The sequence below is a fragment of the Aulonocara stuartgranti genome (assembly GCF_965226115.1).
Source record: "Aulonocara stuartgranti genome assembly, chromosome: 17".
Classification (NCBI taxonomy): Eukaryota; Metazoa; Chordata; class Actinopteri; order Cichliformes; family Cichlidae; genus Aulonocara; species Aulonocara stuartgranti.
Window position 1 is genome coordinate 37297670 of NC_138953.1, and position 24307 is coordinate 37321976.

The following is a 24307-nucleotide window of genomic DNA, read 5'->3' on the forward strand; positions in this document are numbered from 1 at the left end:
TATAGTCCCTTCAATTGCTGACATCGAGGACAAGAAAGAAAGAAACTTCTAGTTATTTCACCCATTTTGGAAAAGTCAGTAAATGTTCCTGGCTCCCTACGGTCTTAAGTCACCACATTACTGTGAATCGCCTCTCTTTAAGATTTTAGCTCATCCTACTCTCACACATTATTATTTCATTTATTTTATAAATACACTGCTACTTCTGGGTTTTCTGTAAATTAATGCGAACAAATGCAAACATAAAATGAATCCATCAGTATTTAGTTTACTTTATGTATATATAGTATGCCAGTAAATGTTATGAGATGGTTTTATCCAAACACAAAGCTACTTAGAGGGGAGAAAATGTCATGCGGAAATTAATGTTTTATACAAAAAGTTTGAGCCAGCAACTCAACACAGATGTCAGATATTAGCTTCTTTGGATTATCAACAACACTGGGTATAATAGGCAAGATTTCAGCAATGGCAGTGGTGTTATATAAACTACAGCATTTTATAGCATCTGAAACAATACAAAGTTGACCTTAATTGACCCATCAAAAATTTAACAGATACCGCCAATGGACGGTAATGTCTTTACAAGCTGTAGATGACAGAAACACCGTGACTTTATAATTAGATAACCTTTTAAGAGCAACAGGTTGCTTTGACAGGACTAAATCTAATCACATTCCCAACTAAATTGAGCCTCGATTGACCCCGTGAACAGCTGCAAAACCAATGATAACCTCATTTGTGCATTACAGAAACTTAATTTCTCCATTATGCGTCTGAGTCGCCAGCAATTGGTCAACATAACGGAGCAGCGCTGACCTGGGCACACTCTTTAGCCTGCTCTCTGTCCCCGCTGGAGAACACTTTGAGAATGAGGATAAGACTCATATTTGTTGTGTTTTCAATACATGTTTATGAGAATAACACTCACACAATAGCCATGGCCAACAGCAGCTATGAGAGTTCACTTGCCATGAACTTAGTTGAGATTAATTTTTGACTTGACAATGTATTATATAGTCGATAAGATGTTGCAGGGACAATGCAAATGCACAGCAATCAGCCAACCCGAGCGTCATGTATAAAAAGCCTTCTGTGGAATTTGCACAGAAAGCATTTGTGAAAAAATAAACTTTTCTTCTTTTTATTTCAGGGACAACCACAAAATCAACTTTGTTTTTCTCTCTCCTGAAGTGTTATTTAGGTTGTTTTACTGGAAGTTTCCCCAGTTGTGCAGATAGAAGTGTAGAAATATCTCTCTTCCCTTGGATATAAAGGAAGCAGCTGGCATTCCACTAATCTAAAAATCCACAAAATTTGTTCGGAGCAGTTTCATCGACATCCGTCTCAAAGAAGCATACAGCTAGCTAGCATTACAGCTGACTCAATTGGAACATCCTTACTGTTTACACTGTGTCTCCAGTATGAGCCTTCCATCATAGATAGATGCAGACTGAGTACCTTACAGGTATATAACCAACCGACACAAGCGGAAGCCTCTCCAATCAGTCTCACCTCTGTCTTGGACTGCAGCTGGAGAGCAGGAATTAGGGGCACATGAACCGTCAGTTTCTCGGCAGAGTTTCCGTACAGCTCAGAACTGATGCTCCAGGCGTTACCACCTGCAGGCCATGATAATGGAGCTGGATTATTCAAGGATTTCACAGGCTAAGACATAAGCGGCCTGTCCAGCAGGGCAGTCACAATTCATCAAATATACTTGTTGCATCACCAATGTGCTTCAGCGGCCTGCCCAAGTAAAGTCTATGTGCAGGAAAGCCTACATGTCTAGAGCCAATATCACCAAAACTGTGCAACTCACACCAAAACAACCTAGAAGGCTCTGTCCTCTAACACAGAGTGCTCTAGGAACAACCAGTCTCCCAATAACAAAATACTGCCTGCAGTTCGTGTGTTGCAGAAGAATTCAATTAAACAAAAGGACCAGAACTTATTGTTTTGGCTGATTTAAAAAACAGGATTCTGAAGTCATTCCTAAGTTTCAAATGTTTGAGAAAAGAAAGTGTCACAGAGCTGCCTTTCGAGGACAAAGCGCACACAGAACCAAACACACCATCACAGAGACAGGAAAAAAAAATACCCAGGCAATACAGCAAACATCCACTGTGCTGCAGATACACACACGTATCACACACTCATTCACTACCAAAGGGGAAAAAACACAGAGAGGCTAACATGTACAAACAACACACACACACACAGTCCATTACAATGAAACCGTTGATGGGAGGCCCCCGTGTCGGGACCCTAACAGCTGTAGTGCATTAAGGGCCGACTATGTGCAAGGGCAGGGAGAGACCGGCAGCAAACAATCCCAAAGCCCGAAGATACACACACACAGTCGCACACATCACCCCCACATTTTCACAAACATTCATGCGCCATATTATGCAAATGCAGAGACACACACATCAGACACAATGTGGCAAATCAGTAGTTATGGACCTAAGAGGGCTTTTCGTGAAAGAGCAAGATCGCGTCTCGAAAATGACAGTTTGCATTTAAATCGGAGAGAAATGAGCGTGCTAAAGATTGTTGAATATTCCTGTGCTTTGTTGCTGTGAATCAAAGTTCTGGGGAAGAGCTGTCCAAAATTTTGCATTTACCTTTTCCTTTTTTCCTGTTGCAGCCATTCTTCATAAGACAGAAACGGTCAATAATTTGCTTTCAAAATGACTGCTTTATAGTGATTAATGATTATTGGGTCTAGGATCCTAAAAATAAGTTCAGTAGGCAGCTGTACACAATTTCAATGATAAACAAGAGTGCATCAGACTGTGTGTAGTTACACTTCAATCATTAACGTGATCCTCTTTGATAACATAACTATACCACAGTTTCTGTGGCCAAATATTGTGGAGAGAGATAGTCGAAACAACAGCTGACAAAATTATTTCAGCTCAAGTTCTGTTTACTCGTTTATCTTGGGGCCACTGACTGTACCACACTGTCTTAATAAGCAGGTGCAGTATGCTCAGTTGCCAGAGCACCTCCAGGACTTCTTATGTTGACAAAGAAAAAAAAAAGAAAAAAAGGTTGAGTTGGAAAGAACAGCCAACAAGTCTTCTAAATTAAAACAACCATTTAGTTGCATTAAAGAACAACACAAGCATTCTATTCTTGCTCCCCCATCTGCAAGTCAAAATCATTGGAGGCCAAACTGCAAAGCTGTGTAAACACAAAAACTGTTTCTGCTTCTCTTATGCTTCTTCTTTCTTATCGTCTTCTGCCGTTCCAATCTATAGCAACTCCTAGAAACATAAAATTAAAAGTTTTCAAATTTGGCACCAGTTTTTTTAATCAGAGTTGGGAACTTTGGCACCACCAATGCACTTATTATGTTTTTTAACCATAAGCCCAATTTTTATAAGGTGGAACACGAGGAACTGTTCAATGCAATGAATTAAGCAGAGTTTAATGGCATCAATTTTAGTCATATTAGATTTTTGGAAAAACCTTAAAAACCCTAAAACTGGTGATGAGGTGGCCCAACAGGGAGTGAAATCAGCAATGCGTTCGTCTATCAAGCAAGCCTAGGCCTGCATTTTAAGAAGCACACACTATATTAAAGCTTTGTCAACATGTTAACCCATTTGATGCTACCACCATACTGCATTTTATCAAGGGGTTTATGGGTAATCCTCAGACCGCACCTCACAAAATCCCTCATATAGAACTAAAATTTTCAAAAACCATCATAGTTAATCTAATTTTACACTGAAGTAATGTAATATCAGCAATTATATTGACACCAAACTTGGGGAAAAATATCACATTGTGTTTTTCTCTATAATAATTCCACCAGACTTTTATATGCTTTTATAACCCCAGTTGCTGCAGGGGGAGCTTTGTCACTTGAAGGTGACCAGATGTCTTGAGGAAGCTGCTGAAAGAACCGATTCTGTACTTCTTATGAAATCATCTCACCTCATGTTCCACTTCTGAACACTTACAGACTCTTTTTTTCAAGGTCAAGAAGGAACTGCTAGCCTTAATGCTGAACCTTTGGCATTTGTCCATCTTACATAGCAGCTTGAGTTATCCAGACGTTGAGGTTTTGAAATTGCGTTAAATGAAGCAAAGCTAATTATTTCAAGTTGAGCTGCCTTACTCACACCTGACGCGCTCTCAACCAATGCCGTGGCAACAACTAGTTCAAGTTTAAAGTGAGAATCAGAATGGAGATGTTCTCTGGGTGAAAATGCTTGCCTGATGTCAGAGAAGAATGGCCAGAGAACTTCAAGCTGACAACATGCCAACATTTACTTAAATAAACCCCTTATTACAACCAAGATCTGCAGAAGAGCATCTCAAATGCAAAATGCATTGAACCTTGAAGTAGATGGGCTACAGCAGCAGAAGACCACACCGGGTGACACTCCTGCCAGCTAAGAACAGGAAGCAAAGGATACAATTTGGGTTCACCTAAATTGAACACTGGAAAAACATTGCCTGGTCTGATAAGCCTCAATTTCTGCTGTGGTGTAAACATGAAAGCATGCCTTGTGTAAACAGTGGTTGTGGTGTAATGGTTTGGGGGATATTATCTTGGCACACTTTGGACCTCTTCGTACCAACTGAGCATTGTTTGAATACGACAGCCTACCTCGGTATATTGCCATTCTTCAAGACCATCTTCTGATGGCTGCTTCCAGTTGAATAATTCCGGCATGCCACAAAGCTCAAATCATCTCACACTAGTTTCTTCTTGAATAAGACAGGGAGTTCATTGCAATCAAATGGCTTCCAGAGTTACCAAATCTCAGTCCAATACAACACCATTGGGATGTAGTGAAACAGAGCATTAATATAATGGATGTGCAACAAGTTTGCAGCAACTGTGTGATGCCATATGGACCAAAAACTCAGAGGAAACCTTTTTCAATCTGTGTCAACAAGAATTAAGGTAGTTCTATTTGCAAAACGCATCGAACAAAAAGTCTAGTACTACTGAACATATCTGTCGAACCTGCTAGGGATGCATCTATGGAGGGATATTTAATTACTAAACATTTCCTGCTGATAAGGGATCAGTACAAAATGTTACAATGTTATCTACCAGTAGAATAACAAATGACTAAAACATATCTTATATTGTTCACCTTACATTTATAACACTAGCACTAGAACTAAAGTATCAGTGACACAAAGAGACACCAGAAAGAAGAAGAAAAAACAGATCCAAAAATACCTGCAAAGTCTTATTGTTTCTCTGAAGGTCTACACAATTGACATTGTTGCATCAGATATTACGTTCTAGGTTACATTGCAGGAGAGTCTTACACAAATATCAGATAACATTTCAGAATTGCGCATGCAGGCTCTCTCTCCACCTGTCTCTCAAAACTCTTCTCAGTCTCAGGGTGAGCTCATATATCAATACCTATGGCATCTTTTCTTCTCTCCCTCTCTCTCCTCTTTCTAGGGAGAGGAGGACAGAGGAGAGGCCAGTGTGGAGAGGCGCAAAACCGTGTGAAGTGGCTTTATCGTTGGGAGACACGTGCAGGCAGAAGACTCCGTCTGAAGGCTGAGTGGCAGGCGGCAGAAGCCATTAAGATAGAGCCGCTATCTCTTGCTGCCAGGGTCCTCTTAATACAGGCAGGGACTCGGGCCTCTGTCACCCACACATGCGCACACACACACACAGAAGCACACCTTCACTCCTGATGTACTTTAACTGACACACAGCGAACATGGATGTAGACATGTGCGTGTTCATTTACACTTACAAGCAATTCCTTATCTGTGTGTCTATTTTACCATCCTGAACCCATCAATCGTCACATAGGGAGGAAAACTGAAGAGATAAATGGGCAGGTAGACGGGTGGAGACCAGAACACAGACAAACAAATTACTGTCTCTGCCTCTTTTACGACCAAAGTATAGTGGTGTCAGTAATGTGAGGTAAAGTGCACGCCACATTTACTGTTTTGAGACATCCATGTGTAACTCATAAGATGCCTCACCCTTACCGAACTTGTTTGCATCCACAATTTCTCTCCTTCTCCCGTAGAAGTGGAGGCACTAGTGGAATGGACTCTAGGAGGTTGCAGACTTGTCCTGAAAACTTTTAACTGCTTTACAATTAAATACTAAACTGCCAACATTACTGCATGAAATAAATATTTTGGTTTGGTTGTTGTCAGAGCTGTAGAGTAAATACAGAAACCTGGAGATTCTTGTTCTCCTACAAAAACTCTTCACACACCTTGGATCTGGCTGAACCAACATGACAGAGAACAGTCATGGTAAAAGTAAAGTAAATTCTAAGATTTTCGGATGTAATAAAAATGATCTGGTCCTTATGCATTTGATTGATTGATCCTCACCAAGTGTGAGCACCTCTATAAAAACAGAGGTTTTGGCAGTTGGGCAGTAGAAAACGACTAAACAAGTATGGCTTGTTGAGAAATCACCTTCCTGTTTAAAACGCATGCCTCCATGCCTTAGGTCTGCTAAGGATCTGAAAATGCTAGAAGACTCTGAACAATATCCTTTAGATTTGGGCCATAATGCACAGCACCGTGTGCATACACATGCATATCAGCACAAAAAACCATCATCTGTCAAACACAGTGTCATGATTGTGGCTTGTTTTGCAGCTATAGGAGCTACAGGAGCCGGGTACCTTGCAGTTGTGCAGTTATCCGTCAACTCGTCTGTGTACCAAATAGGGCTGCACGATTTTGCATAAAATGAGAATCACGATTTTTTGGCTTAGAATTGAGATCACGATTCTCTCATGATTCTCTTTTACAGTATAAATATTTATTGCACTTATTAACTGCACATCAACTTCGTAACAGTTGAGACTGAACATAAAAACAATAAATAAACATAAAAACAACAAATGTCTCACGTTTTGTTGTTGCCGCAAAATGTTGTACTGCTTGAAATTCCATCTCCACCGTTGCTCGACACTGCGTGTATAGAGCAGGTAGTGCAACAATAGAAAAATAGTCGCGGGACGGCACTGTGTAGCGTTTGTCTAGGGTGTTGATCATTTTCCTAAATCCCTCATTTTGCACAGTGTTGATGGGAGCCATATCTTTGGTCAGGTGATTAGTGATAGCCTCCGTAATTTCTTTGTGCCTGCGGGAGTTCGACGTGTATAGGGAAGCGTTGTATAAGGTTCCCGTTATTGATGTTTGGGTGGTTGACCGGGACGGATTTTCTCCTGTCACTTTCTCGTCATCCCTGACGTGCTCTCCGTTGTTTTTCCCTGCTAATTTTAGCATCACACGGCACAGCTTCTGTATCACGTGGTATAAGGCTCCGCCCTTGTCATTTGTTGAGCAGGAAGAGTGAGCGCTTGTTTTCATGCAGATTACGCCCCGGATCAAAATGCGGTACAATCGTCGTCATCTTTTTTTTTTTTTTTTTAATCGTTGTCATTTGGAAATGAGATCGCACATAAGTATGAATCGAGATCGCAATTTTCTAACGATTAATCGTGCAGCCCTAGTACCAAAGTATTCTGCAGTCAAATGTGAGACCATCTGTCCATGAGATAAAGCTTGCCTAAAACTGGATCATGCAACAGGACAATGATCCCAAGCACAGCAAATCTGCAAATGGCTGAAAATGAAAAGAGTCGAGCTCTAACAATGGCCCAGTGAAAGTGTGTGTATATATATATATAACTAGGGATGGGTACCGGTATCGGTTCTGACACAAACGGTAGTAACCAGACCGAAAAACAGCGCACATTTCGGTGCTTTATTTCGGTGCTTTTTTTTTTCCTGAGCTATGATAGATTCTGTGTTAGATTCTAGCCAATCATTTTACGTTTCCAAGGATAGTAGGCGGGTCCAGGTACGTGCGTTCTTTTAGAGCAGAGCTACAGATTAAAAATGCCCAAGGCGAAGCGGTCAAAGTCTGGCTGTACTTCACAGCAAAATATGCAAACTCAGCAGCAACAAGTGCTTCAAGCTGATACTGTGATACTGTGCAAAGGAGGTAACACCTCAAATCCGATGAAACACCTGGCGACGCATAGCGTTTTTTTAAAAGCCGAGAAATGCGCTGTATTTGATAGCTTGCTGCAAGACCTCACACCGTGCACATCTACTGCGGGTGTGGTGCCTGTTATCGGACCCGGAGTTAGCAACATCCCCCAAAAACCCGAAGAGGAGAGTCCTGGCCCCTAGCCCTGCCAGTGTAGCAGAAATGATGACGGATGATGATGCAGCAGCAGCCGTTCTTCTCTGCGTGAGTAGCTTAATGTTGTTCGTGTGTAATTTACGTTGAGTAGGCTAACCACGTTATTACATTAATGCATGTAAGGTGAACTAGCAAACATGATCATAGCTACATGCGGCTGTCTTCTTGTTTGATGGCAGGTACTTCCTTCACCCCGGCCAAAAAGGCTAAAATGACCAAAGAAAAAGGAAAACAGCTAAACACGAGAGGTTTTTGGACAAAGTTTGTGTTTTTTCCATTGTTTAAGCACTGCTTCCAGCCAAGAGTGATACCATATATGCCCCATAGCTGCAGAAAAGGCTAACATTGTTATCTTTTTACAAAAAACAGCTGAACATGAGAGGTTTTTGGACAAAGTTTGTGTTTTTTCCATTGTTTAAGCACTGCTTCCAGCCAAGAGTGATACCATATATGCCCCATAGCTGCAGAAAAGGCTAACATTGTTATCTTTTCACAAAAAAAACAGCTGAACATGAGAGGTTTGTGGACAAATTTTGTGTTCTCCATTCTTTAAGCACCGGTTTGAGCACCGGTATCTGATAAAACCTAAACGATACCCATCCCTATATATAACAATTTTTATTTTTTAAATATCAAAACTTAGAATTTCAAATCACGTTTTCTAATGCACTAAATTGACCTAATTTTAAAATCTTGTAAGGATCACTTTTGATGTCCATCTCAAAACGACAGAGGATGTACAGTAATGTACATTAATTTTTTTATTTTTGTTTTTATCATGGCTTTATAATGAGGAGACATGGCACTGAAAAAAAATCTGAAAAGAAATCTATGGAAAGAGTTTATTTTTAACATGACTTTATCTGCACTGGAAAGGTTTTACTCCCTCTGAAAAATAATGTGGGCCATGAAGTCCAAGCCTCAAACCTACAGTACTTATAGTAATCTTTGGGATCTTTATAGAGAGCCTATTTTTGTAGCACTCTAAGTGTTTTACTCCACTTACACATCTTTTAAAAATAATAGATAATAATAGATACGAGCATAAGTAAAGTTGATATAAGTAGGGATCACTCTTATGTATCTGATGAGATCAAGTGAAATCTGATCGAACAACTACAACATCTGGCTATTTCCTGCCCTCCACATGTAAACAGAGGATAACAAAAAGCTAATGAAAGTCACATTGATGAAATTTATACAAAGTATTCAAGGTAAATGTAAATAGGTGGTTTAACTTTAGAGAGAGCCAGCCTAGCTGTCAAACTATGTTGATGACTTTTTGCCTCTTAGTCCAAAAATCAGTCCCCTCTATAAGGTAACACCAAAACATGAAACAAAGCAGGAAACAAAATGATCTCAGAGGTTTTCCACACTTTTCTGCAGAACATCTCATCTTTTTTTAAAGTTGCAGCATTCTTCCTGTGTGCCATCTGGGTATTCCTACGCTCCTGCATGAATGTATCATAGAGATGTCTATAGACACAGACCTGTTTACACACTGGCGCATCGTGCTCATCCGTGACGGCCGAAGCGACACCACAGCACACGGCAGCAGCGATGACTTCACTTTTGGTGTTCTGCAGTGAGTAAGAACAGCAGCGAGTATAAGCTGCCTGTTCGATTGTGCTTGTAGTGCCAACTTTCATGCTATAAGTGTCCTAAATAATAGAGTTTATTCTTTATTCTTTATATCAAGAAAGTGATTTTTGGCAAATTTTGACTTGTGAAACTACTAAATTCACCTGTAAACACACAAGCTTGAGTATATTGCAAAAGTGTTTTTTAAGGAGCACAGAAAATGAAAAAGTCGGGATGTCATGGATCTACATCAGCATCGATGTACAGCAGGACATTTTTTATCATTTAATTTCTAATTATTTTTGATTCCATCTTATTTGAATGAAACCACAGGGTCATGCCTTCCATCATCCATTCATTTGACTCTGAGACAGTCTTAATCACACATTTTCTCTGCTTTGGCACAAGGTTACCGGACAGAGAATGCACATGCAGTGTTCAAGCCAGAACCCTTTTGCTGCCGTGCCCCTACGGTGAGCACGCCGCTCTAACCACTAAGGTAAACGCTGCACTGTAAACAAAGCTGTTTTCTTCGCCGACAATGGCAGCGTGGAAAATTAATTAACGATCTGTACTCTTTGTGAAAATCTTAACTCATTCCTAATTAGCTCCTCTCCTTGAAAACATCAAGTCAGTTAATTATGTCTGAGGGAAAATGGTCTGTTTCTGGTGTCACTTATTTATTAGTAAGCTTCAGTGCTGCGAGAGAGGAAGCGGCTGGAGCAGACAAAGTAAGACGAGAATGAAAGGGAGTCTGTGTCACGGCAGGGTTAATGAAACACTAGCCTGGGAAGATAAATAAAAAGTGAATGATTTACAAAAAAAATGTACAGAAGCACACAAATACACACATGCAAACACAAAGCGTGTTTTTACTTAAGGACACAAACTCCCACGCTGTAATTGTCCTGCCACTTGATTACAACACAGACCTTGAATTCTTTCTTCTCAACTAAGAGCCAACTTTGGACAAGCATAATTCTGCATCCATTCTTTTCTATGCATTTCCTCTAAAGGTCAAAAGTCACTGCTGCTACTTTTCATATTATGATAACCTTGAGCATCGCATTGTATTTGCACAGGCACACAGTTAAGTGACTCACACATAGAATCATACCTTATAAGCAATAAAGTTAAAAATTATATGCCATATTCCTGCAGAATTATGACACCTTATACCCCCAGAAGTCAAAGTTTTAGTAATCAGCATTCTTGTTTAGAGTCTTATCTAATTATGTTAAAGAAATTTGGTTAATTGTCTACACATAAGTTTTAAAGTTGTGTATTACAATGTCTAACAGAGTCTCATATATGCTGTTTTTTAAGAAAAAAAAATTTCTTTGCAAGGAGAATTACTGGCGTTCAAAAAATTAACCCTTTTCCCATCAGCTTATAGAATCTGAACACTAACACATGAACTTTATAGTTACAATAGTGCCATTCAGGAAACTCCAGGCTTAAATTCTTGTCAAGACGTTTTAAGAATGAACAAGAATTGAATTTGTGTCTTAAGTTTTGTGGCAACAAGATAAATATCACTGGAGTGAGAGCTTTGAATTTGAAAATCTGTCGATAAGGATAATGTAATAAGATCCAAAGCACCAGAAGACGTACTCTGTACTAAAAAAGCAAAAGTCAAAAACTACTGAAATCTGGCCAACGTGCCCTTCAGGGTATTCTCGTTGTAAAGCATTGAACTGCACCCACCACCCTCGAATACTGTTTGATCTTTAGGTCATAGTCGGAAAACAAGCTCTCATTGTCAATGACGATTCTCAACATGACGGTCAATTGGGCACGGAGGTAAATTTTTGCTGTGTTAACATGGAGAATGTGCACGTGCAGGTGGTCTGAATGGGAGTTTAAGGCTTGAGACAACTCTGATTAGGTTAGCGGATGACATCCCTGAGACGAAGCAGGAGAAAACAGCAACTATCTGCCCAAAGTATTTTCAAATCTGACAGATGTGACAGGTCAAACTAGAGGCTGATTTCTAGTCTCATCATAAAACACAGTAAAATACTTTTAAATATTAAAAAAACAGCATAAATCTAACACTTTTAGACTCTACGCTTTGTTTGTATCCCCAGGAGCTGACTTTACCTCTTCATCCCTTTCTCCCGCCTCTTCCATCACAATCTCTCCCCTCAGTTGTTATCTCTCTCTCTCTCGTTCTTCTTTATTCTTCCCCCCCTACTTTTTCCCCCTGCTCAAAGCTGTCAGGATGTTGCCTCCTTGGGTATGAGGCTGAATGGGGGGATTTGGCACCGTTTCCCTCTCCTTGCTCGCTTCAGCCGTTTTTAAGAGCACATGTTTATGCACCAAATCTCTGCACTTTGTGTTTCTCCACGTCAAGGCACAAGCTCAGCTCCAGATTGATGCGGCCTGGCAGCCCCCTGTGTACTTGCTCTAAGCGAAGAAGGGGGACGACAGAGAGAACAGAAGAAAAGAGAGAGAAATCTAGAGTGAAGAGGAAATGATTTTCTGATTTTCTACACAGGCTTTGTGGTCCTGGAAGGCTGTTTAAATGTGTGTTTTTAAGTCCATTGGTGAGAACAAGAAGAGAAGAGACTGTGCTATCCACTGCCTGAGGGCTATGCTGAGCCTATATATATATTTAAGCCCCCCCAATGTTCCTTGCTTAACAATAACGCCTACTAGTTTTAATTTAATTCTGTCATTTTTCTTACTAAATAATCCACTTCCAATTTCTGTGTCACAGCTGGAGAAATAAATCTAATCTTATCGCATAGCAGACTGAGTGTGAGGTTTGACAGAGTTTTCTTTTTCATCAGCACTACTATATGTGAAAAAGAACAATAAGAGACAGAAGTGTTTGAGAGTGCGCGCCGTCTGCAGAGGGACAGGTGGGCTAAGAGGACAAGCGCAAGAGCTCTGACAATATGCCAAAGTAAGACACGGGCACGGAGAGCTAAGAGGACGACAGACAGATAACAGTCGCTCAGAAATCTGAGAAAAAGAGCAGCACTACTTGATCTTTCCTAGCCAGTTGGCCCATGGGCACACCAGTTGTGGTGAGCTTCCTAAACATCGTGCGGCCCAGCGGCCTCCGTAAACCAGCATGCAGTTTACACCCACACACCATCATTACCAGAGAACAGCTTTTCATACAAACTATTTACATCAGATTTTAATAATGACCAGATCTATGGCCAGTGCAGATGTGTAGTTAATCCTAAGGTGTTGAAACATTGCTACAGACATGCAGAAGAAGCACAGCTACTTTGACACTTGGTTCAAAGGAAAAGATGATAAATAGCTGCTTTCTAGTTGTAGTCTGGCTTTTTATGGAGAAACCCAAAGCAGGATATGTAAAGTTACACAAACTGGTGAAGCGACTAACTGATTAGAAACTTTTGGTACTTATACCCTCCATCACCATCACTATGGAGATTCAAGTCACACAGCCTAAATCAACTTTATTTGTAAAACTTTGCTTTAATCCCATTATATATGGCACCTTCAAAAACTGTGTTTACAAAGTGCTTTGACAGCCCAGCAAAATCCTGAAGATATAAAGAAATTTAACCTCCTAGGACCTGGCGTCCACATATGTGGACATCACATTTTGGGTTATTTAGACTAAAATACTCAATTTTGCTCTACATGGGCCTGATATCCACTTACGAGTGCATTATACTGCTACTGTTCTATCAAAATTTTAAACGAATATCCTCTTATTTTTCTTAAAAACAAAAATAAGGTTGAAAAAAAATCTGGTAATTCTTTTGTTTTTACATTCATCGGGCCACAATATGCCCAAATATCAAAGAGAAATTAAAAATGCATGTCGTGGAAGAGTTCGGGTCTTAGGAGGTTAAAACTGCAAGAAAAAAACTCTCAGCAAAAAAAAAAAAAAAAAAGAAAGAAAGAAAGAAAGATTCAAATATGGTGAAATTAGAAACATAAAAAGGGCAAAGACACAAGATTTCAAATGCACCAAAACAAAAAGATTAGATGTGAAGACATAATTAAATTTTAGTTGTGGATTTCTAAGAGTTAAAAATACTGCAGTGCTGTCTCCCTGGAAGCTGTTCTACAATTTCCTGAGAAATCAGTGTAACACTACTTTTGACAACTCAGAAAATTGGAGAACCTGGAAAATAGAGGCAAACTTTAATTTTGAAAAACAAGAAAAAAAGCTAAATGTGGAAAAATTGATAGAGTATCAAGACAGGCATTTGGGCCCAGAAACAGCAGCGTGGAAACTTCTCAACAACAGTAGCTAACATTAGCCAACATTGATCAGCTAGCTAACATGTGAGCTGCGTTGGAAAATTACTCAGTGTACCTTTTCCCTGCAGTAATGGTGAGCACTAGCACGGCCGTTGGACTTACCTATATGGGCAACAATAAACAGTACAATTACAACATGAATGCATGATCGTTAAAATTAAAAATGCATCATAGCTACTTGCTTCTCTCGTCTCTGTACCGTGTAAGCATAAGAGCTTAGTTTCTATTCTTAGCAATAATGTGTGCTACCTTTAAGCCATATCATCGATTTCCTTTACACATATTTTATTGCTCACTTTAACTCATCCTGGAAAGTATGGAAGCTGAAGCTTAAATGGTAAAAATAAAGGGTCTTACGTTTGTTTCATCCAAATAATACTGCAAGCTATACATGGGATATTATAGGCTATTATTACCATGCGCTCACATAACACTTCATGTAATCTCAACATGCAGTGTGCCATGCCGTTTTTATTTTCCAATGTCTGCCGTGGCAACCCCAACACCTTTTACTACAACCTCCCACCCCCACCCTCAAGTCCTTCTTTTCAAACTGTGGGAACACACTGGCACACAGATGGTTAAGCCCATCCTTGTGATGAGTGGGAAGGGTGTGTGTGGTGGGGGGCTTGCTGCAGATGGCACAGAGGGCATCGCCAATCAGCCTACATACACACACATACGCACCTACACAGGGAAATAAAGGGAGAAGAGGAACAAGGTAAAGACATATGGGGAAGAGTTAGAAAGATAGGGATGCATGTATAGATGAAGGTGGGTGTGTGAGTCCTGTGTCCCCGGGCATGCAGTGTACTGTGTACGTGCGATGGCTGCCGTTAATGTAGCGTGGCACACAAAGCCCTGGCATCTCGCTGGCACCTCTGCCCACGCCGTGCCACACTGAGAGGCACGGCGAGGCCTGCCAGAGGGGCTGGCAAGGCCGTGTATGTCTCTGACTTTGTGTACGCATATGCATGTGTTCATTTGCTTGGTGACTGGTTCGGTGTACCTTCTATCTAAATATGTGTAACAAAGCACAATATGTATATACCATGCTGCTTTTGAAGGTGTGTGTCTAAGTATGCATATATTGTGACCCAGCCAAATACCACACACACACGCGCACACACACACACACACACACACACACACACACACACACACACCGGTACCCCTCTCATTAGGAAGACCCTACCCTGTGTCTCTAATGGCTAAGCCTTTGATATGCAATGACGACTAATTCCCTCCTGTGTTCCACTCTCCGCAGACAGTGCAGTCATTAGACCACGGACATGGACACACACATACACACACAGTTGTGTTTGAGTGGGAATCTAATCATTTAACCCGTCCAGAGGTTCTGATTCTCATCTGTCTTTACCTTATCTTCTGAATTGTCTACCGGGGGACTCACTCCCCTCACTTGTAATGTAAATAGAACAATATTTACATAAAAACATTTGAATTTATCATTAAAAACAGCTCTTCTTGATGTGGAATGCGTCTTTCTGCTCTTTAAGGCAATAAGGTGAAGCCTAATTTGCTCGTTGGACTGTTTGTCTTGTATGCATAAGTTATTCTGCCATCAATCTCACACTGTAATGAGGAGGAAAAATCCGAACATTTAAATGTGCCTACTTTCTAAAATAGAGTATGCATTCTACACTGCAGTGCAAACAACTAGCTTTCTTTTTAAACAAAGTTATTTGTAGCATTAAACTCAATTGGCTGGTGTGGAACATCCAAATGAGCTTCACAGCACCTTTAACGAAAAAAAACAATCATATTTTTTAAATGTTTTTGTCAAAGCAATTTCTTTGTTTTTTAAAGATGCTGTAAAAGTAGTGCCCCTCTCTTTTAGCGCATCCTGATCTTAATGGTGTAGCTAGCAAACTGATGAACTTTATTTACTTCTCCATTTACTCCTGTCTCTAGATCTTTGGTTTGTGACTGTTTATGTCTCAGTGAAACAAAACTAAAACTAGGACGCCAACCTCCTTGCAACTAGGAAAAGTCATATACTGAATTATTTTGCCTTTAGAGACTGACTGGAAATAGTTCCAGTGACCAACTCCCACAGGTTGAATGTGCAACATCATTGACAATCGCACATGTCATCTGCAAACAATCATGATCCAACTCAGTCTGGCTGCAACCAGTCTCAGACAAGATTGGTGGAAACTGATGAATAATCACTGCCAAATTCACAAACACAGACACGCCAACACGTTGCAATTTATCTGAGTCAGTATGCACCAATTCATCTGCTACGTGTCTCTTTTCAGTAGGGTGCACTGGTTGGCAGCTGGTTTTATTCTGGTTATATTCCTATACAAATGCAAAAACAAGATTGTCCTGCAGCAACTATGATACTATTTGTGGAGGAATTTCTGGATTTCTCTCTGAAATCTATGAGGTTCTGACTCTGATTTCAGAGGTAACTATTGTATTATCACAAATCCCCAACATGACCCCATTCAAACACAAACTGATAGCACACTGACCGTGTTAATGCTGTTCTATCACCCTCTTGGCATCTTGAAGACGGACAGCCGACTGCTAGTGGTGCAAACCTGCTCCCCGACTTTGAGGCAACCATTTCAAAGGAGTTGTTCCTTATAGAGGGTCAACCGCCTGACATCTCTTTATCTTGCACTAGTGAAGACTTGCTACCTCCTCACTAATTTGAGCCTTTTAGCATGCATACACCTGAAGACCACATGTAAGTGCCAGCCTAAAAAGGAAGCAGAGAGTTTTGGTTTAAGTTATAGAAAATAAAGAAAGAGCGGTGAAGTTATGGTCACTGATCTCTTTGTTTGAAATGACAAAGACCTGCAACACAGGTCACATTTGAGTACAGGGTAGTCATCTGGACAAAAACGAAGGTTTTTAGTCATCAGTAAACCTGAGTGTGTGTGCCCATTGTTCTAATAATGCTTCTAATAATACTTTTCTGCACGTCCCAAATAAAACACGATTTCAAACTAAAATGAGGTCAGGAACATTTCCAAAAGTCTCTATTTTAGGAGTCCTAAAATGCCAGGGCAGTGAGAACACTTGGCAAAAGAAAAGGTCGCGTATCATCTATTGCTGTGGGCCATTATTTATTTCTATCTGCCTGTAAAATGATTTAACACTGTTGCCAATTTTGCTTAACTTTGTATTCATTTAAGCTTTAGATTGCCACTAATCTAATCTTATCAATAACACACTCAAGTATTGTACAGGTGATTAAAATAGAAGCAGCAGATGCTAAGACATCATTCAATTTGCTGTTCAGGCTGGATCGAGTGCCAAACACACTGGATCCCACATACCTCTACAAACAAACTAAATGCCCTCCTTTAAAGTTACTAATATATTCACACCACTATTGCTACCTGATGAGCGTTTTCCCCCTCATTTCATAGTCTCTCCACCATCTCTCTCACTCACTCTACAGTGTTTCCTGTTTTTAATATATCTGCAATCCTCACTTAACCATAACCATCACCCTGATCTCTTTGCCCTCTCCGTCTCGTTTCTCTTTTGTTTAATCCTTCCCTAATCCAGCCCTTTTCTCCACTCTTTTCTTTTCCCTTCCCTCCCACCCCTACTCAACCCAGTCCTGTTATCGCTTTATTACCGTGTCCTCAGTTCATTCTGTAGCTATTAACGTGGTGAACAGCTTCACCCTTGCTGATTCCAGCCAGCTAATACAGGTTACACACACTCGAGCTCAGCTGGCTGTGTTGGCACACTACCCTGCTCCTGCCGTCTCTCATCCCGGCATTATAAACCCCACCTAATCAGCCTCAGTGACACATCACGTGTGTCATTGATTTTTAATTAACAATCTGAATTTGAACAACGGATCAGCTTTTAGAGAACTGTTGAATAACTGGTGTGCAAACTATACAACATCAGGAAGTTGTGGTACACCTGAGAGGACAGTGTAAGCGTTGAGTAGCAACACTGAGTCAGAGAAGGGGCTGCGAGGACATACTTAGCAGAGGCCAAGGAACGATTTTGATACTGACAACAGGCTTGGAAATGTGACTATTAAAGTCTGTCACTAGCGACGGTTGCCACAGTTACATTTTATCGCTACTGCGTCAGTAGGTGAGGGTAAGAAGCCAAGGCTCTGGTCAACTGTGGAACAGTGCTCTGTGATGGATTGGGCTTGAACCGATTCTCGATGACAAAAGGTGATAACAGGATTTACCAAATGCTGAGGCGGAGCCAGAGCAGGAGAGGAAGTCATTTATTGACATCTGATTGGCCAGCAATTGTGCCAGTCTAAATTTCATTGGTTGTCACTGATTGCACATCTTGTATTCAGAAGCTCAAAAGGACAAACATGATTTACGTTGTATGATTTCTCCTATCAACCTCAATCTTTAAGTCAGAGAAAATGATCTAAACCACAGACAAAATCCGTTTTGTTTACTCATTTGCTTTAGTTCAGTTCAATTCAATTCAGCGTTTTTAATCTTTCACAATAGACACCAACCCCTCAAGGTGCAAAAACCCTGTAACATTTGATAACACCAGATAACCCCAGCAATCAGTCATCTTCCCTATGAGCACAACTGGCAAAGGAGGGAAGAGAGAACGGCATTTTAACAGGAAGAATGATTCAGCAGAGCTATGTCAGGGAGAAGGAGCCATCTGGGTGAAGGGAACGAGAAGTGAAGAGAATAAAGGACAGCAAAGAGTGACGAGGACAAATCAAATTATGAGAGAGAGTCAATAACATGCAGCAGTGGTATATCAATACATGGGGAGTGAAAAAGAGGTGAGCGCTGTGGGTAGCAGGGGAAGTCCCCAGCCTACTGAAGTATAACTAAGGGATGATTCAGGGTCACATAATCTTAAAAATAAAAGCTGATCCTTTTTAGAATCGCGGGAGCGATGACCCGATCCAAGATGTCAGACAAAGAAGCAAGAACTGGTGGTCAGTAAACAGCTCTTACTTTCCTTTGCAAGCTGCACAGTGCAGACATTTATGTTGAATAATGAATTGAAATATATCAGTTTGCTCCTTGAATTTGGCAATCAGATGATAGTAAAAGCGCAATCTGCTTGGAATGCGAATACTCCTCCAAATGTTGTACGATGTGTTAAAGGCAGTATAGCTTTCTTTTTCATTTTGTTTTTATTTTATCTTTTCCTATAATGAATGAGAAATAACATAACGTATATTTTTCCGGTGTTTAGCAGCAGGCATTGACATAAAGTAGGTATGAGAGAGGCAAAATGACGTTGTGTCACTTACAACAAATACAATAAAATGTTGTATTTAATGGTTAGCTTCAATTTGTCTCCTTAACATTCCGTATCAATGACTTTCATCAGCCCAGTGCAGTGTTATATGTAGGTGATTTTATAGGTTTATAAGCATTAAAGCTCTTTAAGTTAGGCCAAAGTTCTTCCCACCAGACGAGCAAAGGCGTATTCCTACCCTTAAAGATCATTAGAGTCAACACAGGCATAGAGGTTGCAGATTCACCTGTCCTGGTCGACTTTCACTGTCTGCTTTCCCACTGACAAATCATGTAGTCCGCTAAATCAGCCTTATCCATGCTGCTGGAACATCCAGCAGAGACACAGTAGAGACAGAGAGGATAGCTCTCAGTAAGCACTGACACAAAAGCTGGTTAATACTATTGTTCATGACACAGTGGCGTTTGGCACCGAGGCAGCATGTGTTTGTGTGTTCATATATGTACATACAATTCCTTATGTCAACACACGTGTGTGTGTGTGCTTGCGTGTACGTGCATGTATCCGTATGTGCGTATCCACAATACCGGGCTGCAGTTAAGTGAGTAAATGCATTAAAAGGGCTGTTGCGGAGCCCTGCTCGCTCATTGCCCGAGATAATGAGGACGTTTTCTGTCTTCAGTTCAATCAGCACTCCCGGCTCTGTGAGACGGGAGAGCCTAGCAGATGCACGGCACGTAGCAGATGTGTGCTATTGGAGTGACATCTGAAAGTAAAACTCTAGAGCCTTTTTACGACATTGTGTGCTGCTGTTTAGATGCCCGCGATTTGCTGGCACCGAGCGATGGTGACAACAGCAACTCAGGGAACAAGCAAAGGCGCAAAAGAAAGAGGAGAGAGAAAAGGAAAAAGGCAAGGAGAAAAAGGGAGGAAATCTTTGGCAAGGGCCTCGTCTTTGAAGTGATTTGGAGAGAGATGACATACAAAATTAGAGAGTAGCATTTCGCCCTCTCCACTTTGACTACACATTAAACGCAACAGGGAGAAATTTTTCCCCACAAAGATAAATGGCGCAGGGGTGCGCCGCGGTCCCTAAACAACAAAGATTACCTTGTCTGCTCGCTTTCAGAATCTGTTAGGATTTCAAGCCGTTTGATTAAAGTTTTGTTGGGTTTGTTTCTGATTCAGGTACATATAACTTTCCAACTATTCAGTTCCAACTTTTCAAAAGCCAACTGGAAAAAAAAATTACTCTTTTTCTCTTCAATCATCTCTCAGCCAATCAAAAACAGATCCTTGGCCAAAAACACTTAAGAGGAAAAAATATATACAAAGTGTTTGTCGCATACAAAAGGCAAGAAATCTGAAAGAATAAATGGCGAGGATTTATAGAGGGACTTCTTTCATTGTATACTATAGAAAAGGGAGACGGTTTAATTGGACCAATAGTGTCTCGCTGGCTCTGAGTAACATGATAAGTAGCTGCTATGTTCAGATCCTATATGTCTGTTCATCTATATATGGCGGTGTATCAGAGTCATACGGTTTCCTTATTCTTTACTAACAAACAACTGCTATTTACTATTCATTGTGGTATAAATTTCACAAGGGTCAAATCAACAGGACAACTTCAGCCATAATTACTTAGAAACAAGATGCTTAAGTAGGCTGTTTCATACCACACCACGCAACACTTGCCTCTGTTCAGAGTTATTAAAAACAGTGAAAATTGCGTGAAAACAGAATATGTGAATAATGACGGCGGCGTTAATAAAACAAAAGCACGTGGAAGATTTAAATAAGCATCTGGAGTCGAGTAGAAGCAGCCATATACCACGCGTGAGTCACACAGAACGATCCTATTCTTCTGTGAAGAACAACGAGGTGCCCTAATTTATTTGTCAATTAAGCAAAAAGGAAACTTTTCAAAGCTCTGCAAAACTATTTTACCCCCGATTCCCACAAAAGGAGACAAAATGTATTCAAAGATATATTCACCATAAAGATAAAGATCCAATTTAGACGGTGTGTAGGTGAATGTTAAACAGATTAGTGGGCACACTTGGTGAACATAAGAGCATTCTTCATTCACACAAACACACACACACATATTTATTTGTGCCTTTGAAAATGATGCATTGTGTGAACATATATTGTATAGTGCGAGGCCGATCTAGAGGGAGTTTTATTGTTGTGCCCACGGGAGCAGATGTCACTGGCACTAACTCAATACTTTCTCTCATTCTGTCTCTGTTTGCTCTCATGCTGCGCTCCTCTCTCCCTCTCTCTCCATCTCGGGGTGTGTTTTTCTATCCGTCTCCCTTTTTTTGCTTGGACCAGATGGAGAGATGCTCTGCTCCAAACCTTTCTCACTCAGGATCACAATGCTCTCAGTCATGTGATCCGGTCTGCTATTTCCTGCCTCTCTCTCTCTCTCTGTCGCTTTCTCTTTCTATCCATAAGCGCTCGTTCTTCTCCTTCTTTCTCAGTATCCTCTCCCCCCTGACAAAGCCTGACAAAGGCCTTTCATTTCTTCTAGCCTGCTTGTCCTCTGTGTGTTTGTACTGTACCAAAGTAGTCTCCCTCTCTCATTGTATTCTCTCTCTCTCTTTGCAAAGAAGGTGTCTAGGGGCTGCGGGGGCCCTGCTCTGAGACAAGGGGCCTGCCTCGGCTCAGCGAGGGAGGTGGCAGGGGTGGGAAGGGGTCTGTGTGGTGAGTGAGAGAACGAGGGGAAGAAGAAAGAGCAAAAGCGACAGAGTATATTATTTCATTAACTGCTTTGGAGCTCGGCAGGGATTGGGGAGTAAAACCTTGCAGCTCTGTGTGTGACAAGGGCGCGACCTCCCGCAACCTGGGAACTCAATCCACACACATTGCGCCGCTTTCATCTGATACTGGGGGTGTGTGAGAGCTCTCAGTCACTGGTGCTGGCTGGCTCGCTGAGGGTGCTAAGCTTTTTAGTCAGGGCCTGCTGAACGGAGGAAAGGTGGTGAGAATGACGGAGGGAAGGGACGCGAGAGGAGGAGGAAAGGAGGGAAGGTAAAGTGACTAGAGTAGGGAGGGTAGGTAAGGAGAGGACAGGGGGGGTTTGCCTGAGCCCCGGTAAGACAGAATTGGGCATTGTCGCCGAGCAGAGTAGAGCCGAGCTAGCCCATTCTGTTGATCTGAGCAGGATCCCGGAGAAAACAAAACTGCATTGTTCCCCGCAGATGGAAGCCAGTGTCTCCTGGGTAACAGCATTAATCTCCCCTTTTCTCCTGCTTCCTCTCTTGTCGGGGCCATAATCGGTGGGCTCCTTTCAGCAGCCGAGCCAGCCTCAAAGCCCAGGCTCCTAACTAGCCTCCTAATTAGCTGCAATTACAATGAAGACAACATGATGAGATAATAGAAATTTGCAAAATAATGACATACCACGGGAAAATATTCCTCCTCCCCAAGCACCATTTTTTTCCCTCCGGGAGAGGCACAATGGAGAGCCGGGGCCCTTTTCTGAAAGCGGGGAGCTCAGAAAAATGGTGGCGCATTATGTGGCATAGAACCCTATTGTCTGCCTTCTGGTTGCTTCAATCAACAGGCCATTGTCTGGCTGCTTAAATCAAAATGACTCAAATACGGGCTCCGTAATGATGCCCTCTCAGCACCGCATACTGAACACAGAGACAGATTGAGGGAGAGAGGAGAGGAGCTAACCATGCAATGTAACGCAGGGCAAAATAATTAAGATGAGGTAAGAAAAGGGCCCGATCATCAAATATCCCAAAGTGTTGAAAATCAGGTGGGAACAACAGAGAGCAAGGAAATCAGCAATGGGACTGCCATTGACATTACACAGTAGTTTTCATCTGGACTTGTTACACATTAAATATTTCTGAGTACAACACGTCACAACTTCATGAAATCGAACGTGACAGCGAGTGAAGCAGTAGGAAAAAGGTGGAAAGACAGAAGCGGAATAGCAGGATAGAGGGAGGAGGAAGATGATAGAGGGAAGGAGGAGACTGAGGTAGACAGCAGGTGGTAGTCATGCACAGAGGAACATTTTTAACAACTCTGATCGGTAACGAAGGACAGAGTTACTTTTCTATTAAAACACTTTACTTAGAAGAAGAAAACCGATGGCATGTTTACTCTTTGCTTTTCTATATGCTTTGTTATAGCTGCTGTGAATACTATCAGTCCTTTTGTTGGTTGTTTTTCAATATAACTAACATTAAAGTGTTAATAACTTGTGTAAATTAGATATAAATAAATATTAAGGAGCTAGGATTTTTAATGGAATACAGTGACCATCACTCCTGTGTTCCAGTGGCCATGCTATTGTAACAGATTGTTGTGTTGGAATAGCTTTTGTTGGTCACAGAACAAATAGTGTGGCTAGGTTTGTCCATCATAATGGGTTTAATGATAGTCTTAAAATATCCCATAAAAAGATCTCTTCTATCCAAAATTCCAAAAACAGACTGACCGTAATAAGAACAGGAAGAGAGACAGAACTTTCTCTGCTCCCTTTCAGTTATTTTCATTCCCGTCCTTTTACTTGACAAAATTCAGCCGTTTTTGGTTTGTCTGGAATAATAATTCAAGCATAAAAATACTGGCATGAACCAGTGTTGTGTCTTCACGTGACAGATATGTTATATGTCAAGGAAAAACTATACTTTAAACTGTATCTTTGTTCTCAGTTTTTTTTGGTTGAATATATGGAACATTTAAAGATATAAAATAAAATAGCATTTCTGTACCAACAAGGCTGGCCTTTCAGTTAATCCAACTGCTGTTTACTGAAGCCTCATCATAAACGACCTCAATGGAAGGGAAACAGGGAGAAAATACTGAGGCATGCCAAATTACACAAGAACTGGACTGAGCGATGAATCAATTTAAAAGGAGCTCTGTCATGGTTTGGGGCTGCATTTCAGCCATTGGTGTTATGGATGTTATCACTGATCACTGGTCATATTTTGATCAACCACGCAACACCATCTGAAAAGCAGTTAAAGCATAGGTGGAAAGATAAACACAGGCCTCTCCGGTGCTCGGGCTTCAACAATATTGAAGAAGTGTGGGATCATCTTGATA

The 24307-nt window shown here is 41.0% G+C and overlaps 1 protein-coding gene across 15 annotated transcripts in view; it reads right to left on the bottom strand.

Moving 5' to 3' along the window:
• The window catches only part of sox5 (SRY-box transcription factor 5), a 259298-nt gene that overhangs the window by 93069 nt on the left and 141922 nt on the right, over positions 1-24307 (bottom strand). For 5 of the 15 annotated variants that reach the window (XM_082511984.1, XM_082511986.1, XM_082511976.1 and 2 more), the window contains exon 3: positions 16528-16757. The exons of 7 other annotated variants lie outside the window; for them this stretch is intronic. In XM_082511984.1, the coding sequence (XP_082368110.1) occupies positions 16528-16622 (95 nt within the window). In that variant the 5' untranslated portion in view covers positions 16623-16757. Of the gene's footprint in view, positions 1-1515; positions 1619-9675; positions 9703-14078; positions 14100-16527; positions 16758-24307 lie in introns of those variants that run through there. 3 more of the 15 variants (XM_082511980.1, XM_082511989.1, XM_082511979.1) reach the window with 3 other exon arrangements.